At 34.2% G+C, this 11,736-nt stretch overlaps 1 protein-coding gene across 1 annotated transcript; it reads left to right on the plus strand.

The window, feature by feature from the left end:
- Positions 1-888: 888 nt before the first annotated feature.
- On the plus strand, positions 889-11,205 carry LOC105167925 (protein ZINC INDUCED FACILITATOR 1). Its single transcript, XM_011087809.3, has 17 exons — positions 889-1,188; positions 2,123-2,163; positions 3,485-3,545; positions 3,647-3,749; positions 3,838-3,940; positions 4,048-4,101; positions 4,591-4,653; positions 5,861-5,910; positions 5,993-6,068; positions 6,725-6,934; positions 7,601-7,688; positions 8,616-8,701; positions 8,781-8,888; positions 9,814-9,858; positions 9,930-10,018; positions 10,321-10,364; positions 10,889-11,205. The coding sequence occupies exons 1-17, from the start codon at positions 1,035-1,037 to the stop codon at positions 10,981-10,983; spliced, it is 1,470 nt and encodes a 489-aa protein (XP_011086111.1). The 5' UTR covers positions 889-1,034; the 3' UTR covers positions 10,984-11,205.
- Positions 11,206-11,736: the final 531 nt, after the last annotated feature.

Below are 11,736 nucleotides of genomic sequence, written 5' to 3' on the forward strand. Positions count from 1 at the left end.
CGTTGTCTTTATTTTTTTATTTATTATTTTTGGCCTATTAGTATTTTTACAAATTTTTTTATTAACTTTTTTTTTTTTTGCATTTAGTCATATATTTATGCTAACAAATATATGTCTTAAAGGTAAAATCCTGTAATAACTAATTTTGGTTGACAAGATATAAATTAATTATATGGTTTGAATATATTTATTATTTATTTTTTAAACAACCAACTCTTAAATTAATTAATTTATATTTATATTGAAATTTAATTTATTTTTCACGATTGTTCATTTATCTTATCTTTCTCATCAATTCATAATAATAATAATAATAATAATAATGATAATAAAACTATGGACACGCACCGAGTATGCTTCAATCGTAAGCATATATGATTTATAAATATGGATTATTTAATAATTAACATGCCGCATTATTTAAGAGTTTGTAAGGTAATTAAGTACCAATGATGTCTTAGCCCAATAACCGAGGTCCCATGAACAAGTTTGAGTTTATGATCGAGTCTCACAGGATGTGTCAGTATTTGTTTCACTTTATATAGGTTATTATAATTTATTTACAGTCAACATTGATTTATTGGTTGAATCGAGAGTGATTGTAATTTATTTTTTATTGTTTGTAGTATATTGATGTATTGATTGAGTATTTCTTTATATACTGTGATTAATAATTTTGAATAGATGGTTTTAAGTAAATTTATGGATCAACTATAGTATTGTCGAATTAATATAACATGTGGAAAAAATTATAATTTAAATTAAGTTTGTTCGAATTAAAGAAATTAGGGAATAAGTGTGATTAGATGATATATTATTTATTTAAATGAGACATGAATCATAGTATGATACGAAAAGTATGTTATATTTATCATGGAATGAATTTCTGAATACATGGGATCGAAAATTTGGACCTGTTGTAATTAACTATTTTTCCATGCATTTAATTCTGTCCATGAAACAGCTGGAAATAAATAGGTGTTCCCCATTCGAGAGTGTGGAGAGGGAAAACCAGGGGAGAGAGAGAGAGAGAGATGGCGGAAGGGCAGGAGCATGTGGAGAGCTTGTTGCGGAAGGATTACTACGTTGAGGGGTGCCCTGGATGTGAAGTTGATCAGCTGAAACAAACGCAAAGAGGAATGCCCATCAAGCAAGTTCTCGTTGTATGGGTTATTGTGCTATCCACAGGTAATCAAGTTTGATGTTCGTCTTTTCGTGAAAAGGAAAAAATAGAAGAATCTAAATGTTTGAGAAGTTTTGTGGGGTTTTTTTTGATGGATTCATGGAAGCTGGTATCTGTTGTTTGGCTTCATTTCACGTTTTTTTATGGGTTTGATTGGTTGGGTGAACATGCATATGCACACATGCTGTTTGTTAACGTGTACCAGAGGTGGGAGATTTATGGAGTGAGAACTGTGAAAATTTAACTGGATTTGAAGAAGATTGAAGTGTATATAGGAATATATATGAGGTGATTGTGTTGAGTGTTTTAGAAATGGATTATACAACTGTTATCTAAAGAACTTAAGAGGACTGTCTGGAAAGTGAAACTTACCTGCAAAGTATTTCTTTTGGAATAAAAGATTTTAGTTAGTTTCTAAATTTTTTGTTTTCTGCGTAGAAAGAACTATAAGATCATGCACTCATCATATGCTCTTCTCTGTGTTAACCATGAGAATCTAGAACTTGTTGCTAAGTGTACTGCCGACTTCAGGGCCTGTTCTCTTACAATTTTCCTTGTCAATATGTCGGTTTCCTTTTCTCAATTCACAGTTTGAGGGGGAATATTTGCATGGTTTGCTACGGCCCATATGAGTTTCTAAATGTTTGATTGAAATTGTAAAAGTTCGGTCTTCAAATGATATTACATTTCCATATGCATTTATCGAGTACAAGATAAACTTAGCATCAATCATCGTGCGTTCGTTGTTTTTTTTTATTTTATTATTATCCATGTAAATCTTTGGTCACGAGTGACTGCAATATCATCCACTTTTTTGGTGGTCTCGGTATCTTGTTATACTTCAACTGCAGACATTTGATATCTTCATTTGGATTGATCTTATTATTTTTTCATTCATTGATAAAGCTTTTTCTGTCTTCTATTCCTTCGCATCTGCAGCTCTGACAATATCATCACTCTTCCCATTCCTTTATTTCATGGTAAGTACTTAAATCTTTAATTCTCTCTTTATTAGAAACAGCTTTACTACCCACCTATTTTTTTGAGATATGTGACACTGAAGATGTTGAAGATGGAATTTGTTCTCTTCTATACATGACAATTTGAAAATAATGTTGTTAACTACTCATCTCCCTTGTGCCACTAATCTATAACGTAACAGTTCAAATGTATTATTTCCCTTGAGATTAAGAACAAAATGAAATCTAGAAACTGTTCTGCCGTTCCTAATTCTATAAAGAGCCGCTTTGCAGACTCTGGCTTTTACTGCAAAGTTTCCTATGAGGCCAATCTGGTTATGGTCTTTGGTGTTCTTATATCCTTTTTTTCTTTTCTTTTTCTTAATATGTAAATTTCTCTTGTATGTAGCTCAAAGAATAATTAACAGTATAATGTACCTTTTTTCCAGACTAAATTGTCCCGATACCAAAAGGAAGCTCAAATCTTCTGTTAATCTCTGATCAAGAAACCTCTGGGTCACCCGAGAAAAATATTGGGTGGGGAAGTGCTCCAATAAAGTGACAATAAGAATACCATTATGACTGCAAAATTGGTGAAATAAAAACAAATTAGCGTCTATTAGAAGTCTTTCCATATTTTATGGAGTTTGTCATGCTTTTATCCAGTTTTATGCATCCTTATCACTTTGCCACTCAAAGTTCTGGTTATCACCAAAAGGTCACAAGTGCTGGTTTTTGGCACTCCAATTTAAATTTGATAACCAGACAAAGTAACATACTCTGAGTTTGGCATTTGAAGTCTTGTTTATCATTACCATGATTAGTACGGAACCTATCCAACCTGATCTTGTAGAAGTGAGAGTAAAACATCTTAAGTCCCATGTATCAATTGCAAAGTGGCGCTATCTTTTTCATGCATAAAGATTCACTATAGGCACATTACATCAGGAAACGAGTTTTTACCAGTCTAGATTCAATCCAAGAATGATGCGCTAATATGATACAAGGGATGAGCATCTTAAGCAATGTAAATATCTTTCTGCAGAAGCGCTTTACTACAATCCATAATATATATGATAAAATATCATGCAAAAAGTAAACCCTAAATTTCCATTCTATTTCTGGTAATGGGAACTTATTAAATGTATACAATAATTTAAGATGTACAGTTACCACATTTTGTACCTTTCTCGAAGGCAATGTTAACTAATTCAATAGATCAAAATTTTATATACTTAAGATGAGATATTGCTGACATGCTCATGGCAAAAGGAGGGGATTCTTCACGTAACTTATGCTTCCTTTTTTCTGTTTTTATATAACATTGACATTTTTGTTGCAGATAAGGGATTTTGGCATTGCAAAAAGAGAGGAAGATATTGGTTATTATGCTGGTTTTATAGGTAGGCTAACTTGTTTTCATTTTTTCAATATAGTTGATTAGTTTCACTGCCTAATGTCTCATTGCACTCTGATAAGACTTAATAAATTTCAACTCATGAAGGGTCCTCCTATATGCTTGGAAGAGCTTTGACATCTATGCTGTGGGGAGTCATTGCTGACAGATATGGTCGAAAACCTGTAATAATTATAGGCTGTGCCACAGTGTCAGTGATCAGTTGCTCTTTTGGTACTTTGCTTTCAATACATGTTCAATCCAGACATCCTAATAAGTGGGCGGTTATGCATTTACAGTGTTGTTTTCAACACCCTATTTGGACTTAGTATAAACTTTTGGATGGCCATCACAACAAGGTTTCTTCTTGGAAGTTTGAATGGTCTACTCGGACCAATAAAGGTATTCTTTTTCTGATGTAACCACATTGCGGCAATATTAAATAAGTTCTTTAGTGCAGTTCTGTTAAGGAAGTGGCATATTATGATTTAGCTTTACTCCCTGACCAGGCATATGCATGTGAAACAGTTCGTGATGAGTACCAGTCTTTGGCATTGTCGGCGGTAAGCAGTTATTTTATTAATTATCTTCTTTAAGTTTTTATTATGTATGTTCTTTATAACTGATAAAAAAGTACTTTATTAAGGGATCAACTAAGGGATACTGGATTAAGGAAGAATAATTATTGGAAGTACAACCAAAAGTATGCATGAATTTAGATTGTGCACGAACAAGGTGATCAGTCTCAGTAGTCATCACTAAGATTTGTAATGAACTAGATAGTTGCAATAAACCATGTTCATATATCCCACTAGTTAAAACTTCTGGACTATTTTTTTGCCTATATGGAGCCAAGCCACGAAGTTTGATGGCAATGGATCCATCTGTACACAGTCTCAAATTCATTCAGAGAAATGCTCTTCTATCTGTTGGAGAGAGTGTTGCAACAGTAAACTCTCTAATTTCTTAGATTCCTCATAAAGGATGTCTTACGTTTGTAGAAATTATTTAAATAGCAATTTCTGAGTATTCAAATTTGTATATGTTTTCAGGTTAGTACAGCTTGGGGTGCAGGACTAATTATTGGACCAGCTTTAGGAGGCTTTCTTGCTCAGGTACATATCATATGTGCATGTATCTTCTTGGATTTTTCCTATTGTCATGTTGGAATGGCAGAGGGAGAGATGATAATTTGTCAATTTTACAGTCATCTTGAATTGATAAATAATACTGATGACGCCAAGGGGCCCAAGTAAATCCAGCTTCACTGATGCAGCTTTTTCTCTGCTCTATTTTATACGCAGCAGGCGAGAAGTTGCTATATTCTGTTCAGAGAATATATCGGCAAGTGGGCAACTGAAAATTCTAAGAAATTCAAAACCACAAAATCAAGAAGTAGTAGTTCTAATAGTGATCTTATTATACCTCCATATTTTTTAACCCCCTGTCGAAGCTTGTTAGTTTCCGAAAGGACTTGTCAAACATGCTTGGTAATTATGGTTGACAAAGTACCAACAGAGAAGCTGTAGGAGTCCAACAAATCTCATCCAACATTCTTTATTGCTACATGACTTCCACCTCCTATTTAGTTTGTTGTACTTATTAAGAGGTGTCCAGTACTATGAGAGACATCTTATTTTGTACACCGTTATTCATTATATTTCCGAGGTCTGAAGGATAGGGCCAGAGGGGTTTGAAGTCCAGACTAAGGAATTGACACTTGCAACTTTTCTCTTGTCAATTTTTTGTTTGCATTTTCTTCATGAGTGTACTGCAGATGATCCAATATGTGAGACAAAGTATAGTATCTTGCCTTGCTTTACAGAGTAACTAAGTCCTACTAAATATTTCAAAAGATATCTTCAGAACCAAGAAAATTTGTACCATCCAAAATTTGTTTTTGTTGATGAGATGAAGTATGTACTAGTGCTTGCAATCATTTATACTCTTATATACTATAGACTTGCTTACACATCCATCATGTATTTTCAGAGAATATAAGATCAGTTTGTCTTATATTTTGTCAGAAACAGAGTAACAAAGGTGGAAAGTTTGTCTTATATGTGCAATTTGCATAAAAGAAAAAGAATTCTATGTTGTTTGATGTGCCTATTCTGTCAATTTTCTTTTTTCAGTTAAGTTGTTTATTATTCTTATTTTTGTTAATTAACTGAGCTTAGAAGTGGAAGTAAGTGTGTGCTTGAAGTTTCCAGAGGATTGATTTTAACAGGAACTACCAGTAGGACTTGCCTGTATATGTTTTCCTCTATATTCAGTTTAGCATTTCTTTATCCTTTTCTCATTTATATTGTTTGAACTAAGCCTGCAGAGAAGTTTCCTGGAATATTTGCATCAGATTCTTTCTTGGCAAGGTACTTTTACTCTTTCTCCTACCTTTTTTCACATAATTATCTTCAAAATCTGGTATTGTGATTTGTAACACGTCTTTTGTAGGTTCCCATACTTCCTTCCCTGTCTGATAATCTCACTCTTCGCGGCGGTTGTGACTGTTGCTTGTTTCTGGATCCCGGTATGTTTCCTATAATAAACATGGTTTATCTGTTTGATATGTCATTTTCTTCCTATTCCAGTTTTAAAATGTATATATTAGACTTTGCCTATACAAGAGTGTTCTGCATTTATTCATAAAAATGTAACTCAGTATATTGCACATTTTCTGAAGTATGAATATTGAAGATTAAGTTGATGACAAAAATATGGCATCTCTAAAGTTCCTGTAGTCACATACGTAAATGCAACAAGATAAAAGGGAGCAAGAGAGGGGAACTAAGGCTTCGCCGTTTGACAATACCCCCTGGAGGCCGACCAAGGAGTAGCAACCCACGGAGGTCGAAGGGGCTGTATATGACATTTATTAGTGGCTTCAGACTGGTAGTTTAATGATATACTTTGTAATCTTGTTGTTCGGCAGCAACTGATTGCCTAGTTGGCAGGCAGGAGCCGTGGAGGCTGGTGGGAGGGTCTAATTGTGATTAACAAACTCAGTTGTTAAGAATTTTGGTAGGCACTCCTATAAATTAGAAAATGCACTTATGTGGTTGCATTAAAATAATAATAATATGATTGCGTGTATCTTCCTTGTTTATGTCATGTTTCCAGGATTATATTCCTTCAATATCTCTGAATTATTCCTTGTTGGCCTCTTCTAAGTATTGAGAAATGCAGGAAACCTTGCACACACACAACTCAGAGAAGATAGCATCCCAAGATTCCTATGATGCTCTGGAATCTGCAAATCAGGGGTCTAGTGAAAAAGAGGAAATAGAGGAACGACGAGAAACTACTTCTAAACAAAGCCTCTTTAAGAACTGGCCCCTCATGTCATCCATCATTGTATATTGTGTTTTCTCCCTTCATGATATGGCTTACACAGAGGTGAGATATCATGGTCTAGTATTTAACATTGAACAATGCTCGAAGTTCCTAATTGCTCTTGGACAAAACATTGATTTATCTTGTAAGTCAGTACAGTTGATCTTTCTCAAGATAACCATGGTTCAGCAATCTTTGTTAGATATATTCCCTGGTGCATGGCTGTGAAAACTGACTTTAAGCTAAAACTGAATGGCAATATTTTTCCTGACAATATGTGTGAATTATTTTCTGCAATTCTTTTTCTATTGTTAATATAAATTCCTTCTATTTCAGGTAGAGAAGTCATATACTCATTTTTGTGCTTGATTAGGCAGCAGTTCTTTAACCTTCTTTAAGTTCAAGTAGTGTCTATATTCATTTAGGCGTGGCTCGCTTGATCCCTTCTTCTGTAATACCAATCTTACTGTTACTTACGCTATAAATATTACGACATAGCACAATAGTTTGAGATGGGATTTTGTTTCCTGGTAAATTGCACCATCACAATAGAGCTACAGCTGAAGAATGTCTTTTGTTTAGTCTTTCTTGTTGCTTTCACTTTGGATGTAATTCCAGTCTTTACTGATAATAAGTGGGAATATGAAGAACAAAACATACAAAATTTCAACTTTAAGTTGACCTTATTTGCTGAAGTTGATCACACTGTTAAACTTTTTACTTCAACAGATATTCTCGTTATGGGCCGAGAGCCCCAGGAGACTTGGAGGTTTAAGTTATACAACCGAAGATGTTGGAACAGTCCTTGTAATCTCAGGTATAGGTTCTGCACATTCCTAACCTCTCTCTACTCTTTGTTCTTTTAAGTTAAAGGTATTTTAGGAAGGAGGAGGAATAGGATCCATTGATGCTGCTCTTGTTGAAAGGAACTTGTGTTGCTAATCCAACTTTTAAATGAGAATAAGGACAGTTGGCGGTGCCTATCAGATGATATAATAACCATACAGTAAAAGTTGTGGCTCCCTCCTTTTACTATTGGACAAAACATTCGACTTAAGAGTTTACTCATGGTGCTTGAACTGAAAGATTCACAAGGCAAACCTTTGGAATGCACAAAAACATGGAAGTTTTCCGTTCTATACCTCTTCCAATTAAATGTCTGTGTCTATGAATGGTGATTGTTATTGAAATATTTGACTGGAAAAACTTCAATATCTATATCATGTCACCTATTTGAAACAAAAACAAGAATGTAGCTTAATAGATGTACATTATAAATGAAATGATTAAAAAACAGATAAAAACCTTTTCTGACTGTTTAGGGCTCTCTGATTCAATTCTGGCTTGCGGATAAACGCAGCACTATAATAGCCATTAGCAGGAGATGTAGTCATTAGATGACAGAGATTTGACTGTGTTGCTCATTTATTAAGTTATAGCCAGCCATCTATAAGGATATCCCCATAAGCACATCTCAGAATGATCTTTCAAGTGCACTAGCACTGAATTTAGGTTTAGCAGTGCTTATCACTCAGGCAGCCAGACTACTTAACAGTACTGAAACAAGCGAGTCATCTGTCTGAGGAAAGAAAAGGACAACCTTTGCTTATCTTGGCATTTCTATTTTTCCCCTCACTGTTTGTGTCCAAACAAGATGAAAGACCATCTGATGGTTATGTTTCTCCATATTCTAGTACGGTATCTAGTGTATCTATGGTTTGCTGACGGCTTGCTCAAATTTCAGGTGTTGGTCTATTAATTTTTCAATCTTCTTTATATCCACTTGTGGAGAAAATCATGGGTCCTATCAGGCTTTCACGAATTTTAGGAGTAAGCACTTGAAACTTGAGATATGGTACTGGAATGGTGATTACCAATCTATTTACTCAAAGAAACTCTGTGAATGCAGATCATTTCAATTCCTCTGTTAACCAGTTATCACTACATAGCCATGCTATCTGGGATCACACTGTCCATAATGCTCAATTGTGCATCTCTACTGAAAAACGTGTTTTCTGTAAGTAACACTTTTATTACAGTTAGTTTAGATAAATTATGCAGCCGTATTGGAGAATGTTGTATCTCTGAGTTACATTTTATCATAATCAAATAGTTTGGTCGCCATTGATTCATGGGCATTGTTGTTTAAATGATTTTCTTTGATGAAAGTGAAATAGAATTATCCTTGTCATGTTCTTGGTGGTTCATAAGACAGTAAACTTTGCATAAGTATACTCAATGCATGTAAAATTACAGCTAGAAACATCAAAATTGTTCCACTATTGTCATATTCTGCTCCATATGGTTCCAATTTTTTGCTCTTCTATATGTCATCAGAAACCCCAAATTGTAGGTTTAGTTCTTAAACTTGTAGTACTTTCATGGACTGTTAATAATTCCACCTTGGACACCTGAGTTTCTGCTGAGTAGGTTTAACATATTCCTTTATTGAGGCTGGTAGTTGCTGGAGACACGTATCTGCACAAAGATGGGGTTAATGAGATATGCCCATGAATAAAATTGTCTTATTAGATAAAAACCAAAAGATGATTATATGAAAATAGTTGGTCCGTGTTTTGGCTTCTAATATGGAAATTCTTTTTGCATCCTGTCAAGTAGATAGCATCGCAGTGCATGTAAATTACATAAAAACACCATAATTCAGAAGTAAAAAACATGCTGATTTCCAAACTTTCTTAATTCTAGACTTGGAACACGAGTACTCAATCCGTTAAAATACTTACTGCTGGGAAGTACAGATGGTATGAGCACGTAATCTACTTGAAGTTCTTGTAGAATAGAGCATATTTTCCAGTACTTGTTAGCATGAGCTTTCTCCACATGGTTCTCTACTTGCCTTGTATGGAACCATGAATTCCAATGACCATTCTTGTTTGCTAATTTAAATTTCATAGCTACTAACCTAGTTTCATTTTCATCAGATCTCCATTGTTACGGGCCTGTTCATATTGCAAAATAGAGCTGTGGTAAGTATTTGCCTTCCTTTAAGCTATTATGCATCCATACAACATGCCTAAATTAGATTTCTTGAACACAGGACCAACACCAGAGAGGAGCTGCCAACGGTATCGCCATGCTTTTCATGTCACTTTTCAAAGCTGCTGGTCCAGCAGGGGGAGGAGCACTGTGAGTAACTGTTGGGTTTCTAATTTGATCTTTCAACCTTCTAAGCTATGTTCAACCGAAACTACTGTTTCTTCAATTTCTGGTGATAACCAGTTATCAAATAACCCACATGCCAAAGATGTTCATGGTTTTAATCATGTAATTTTGTTGTTACTGTCCAAATCGCACTCCACATAGCAAGCAAATTATGCATATGACAAGGGGCATGCATGCTAGCCCCTGTTTATATATAAACGTGACATGAAACTTCATCATTCTCTTCTCCTGCTAAGTATAGTCACCGTTCATATCAATTCATGCAGATTTTCTTGGGCTCAGAAACGCCAGCATGCTGATTTCCTTCCAGGTTCCATTTCACTTGTGATGCCTTGGTGCATAATTTCTACTTAATAAAATCTTAAAGTCTCGAATTTCATGACCTTGTTCTATATGATTTATGAATAATCCTTTCTTCTAGGATTACATATTAACGTTGGTTCATCACATTTTGAAAGAAATTCATTTGATGACTTCTGAAAAATGTACCAAAAGCATAGGAAAAAAATAATGACAGTTTTGTAATTAATATAATTAAATTTGAAACAGTTTGTTAATATCTTAAAAATAAATTAGGGACTCTTGCTTTTTCTAAAGGAGTTTATAAACTCCTAACTTCTTATTTTTTGATCAAATAAGTTCTTTCTCTTAAAAATGTACTAAACACTTTTCAACATGTTATAAACTCAAACATTTCATAAAATGTTTTGAGCAACGTTTATGATCTCACCCAAACACCCTCTTAATTTGAATAAAAGCGACAATATGGGTAAAAACCTTATAAAAGATGCTTGTTGTGTTTGATGCAAAAATTATATGGTTCCTATGATGCAGGCGATCAAATGGTTTTCTTCATCCTGAATGTAATCGAAGCAATTGGAGTTTTGATGACATTCAAGCCATTTTTAGTTGAACGACGTAATAGTTGATTATACTATAGCTACTGAGCAATTGTGTTCGATAATTGCATGATGGAATATTAGGAGCCACAGTCTTTCTAAGTAAGCGAGTGCCTGGGACCAAGTTGCTGTGGCTAGCAGAGGACTTACATGCTCGTTGAACTGTTGTTACTTGTACACTATTCTTGTACCGATATTGTATTCTTTGTGCTATAGAAATTCATAGCTAATACAACCATGATTATGTGTTCAGCTACACTCTTCAGGATTGTGTTTCTTGTTTATGGCATATGGTTGGTTGCATTAGAGCTTCAAACCAGTTAAGCAGCTGAGTTTTTTGAAAATTTCAGGCTTCTTCTCAATAAACTCTTTTAAGCTGCGAGCATAAATTTAGGTTTGAGCATGGTTTGTTTTGGTTCATGGGAAATTTTAAGTCGGACCAAGTTTGGCTAAACATAAATTAATTATATGACAGTGTAATACACTTGTTATGTATCAGTGTATAATTAAAAAAGATGATCAATCATATGACAAGTGTATCATACTTGCAATGTAATTGATTTACTTCAGCCAAATCAGGTTTACATAAGAATTTTTCTATGTTTACTTATAATTAAGCTTATTCAAGTTCGATATATATATATATATATATATGTATATATATATATATAGAGAGAGAGTATGGAAGGTAGTGCCTGTTTTCTTTTTTTTTAAAAAAAAATCTGGAGGATAGGAGGGTATTGTATCGAGTTTTCTATTCTATTATATTTTATATGTCATTTA

The sequence above is a fragment of the Sesamum indicum genome, linkage group LG1 (assembly GCF_026168435.1).
Source record: "Sesamum indicum cultivar Baizhima isolate 11 linkage group LG1, ASM2616843v1, whole genome shotgun sequence".
NCBI classification, from domain to species: Eukaryota; Viridiplantae; Streptophyta; class Magnoliopsida; order Lamiales; family Pedaliaceae; genus Sesamum; species Sesamum indicum.

Excerpts from the sequence above, each read along its gene's own strand:
- LOC105167925 (XM_011087809.3), top strand. The coding sequence starts at position 1,035 with ATGGCGGAAGGGCAGGAGCATGTGGAGAGCTTGTTGCGGAAGGATTAC. Across the intron at positions 3,750-3,837 it reads ATTATAGGCTGTGCCACAGT|TGTTGTTTTCAACACCCTAT; the intron begins GTCAGTGATCAG and ends ATGCATTTACAG. Across the intron at positions 7,689-8,615 it reads AACAGTCCTTGTAATCTCAG|GTGTTGGTCTATTAATTTTT; the intron begins GTATAGGTTCTG and ends CTCAAATTTCAG.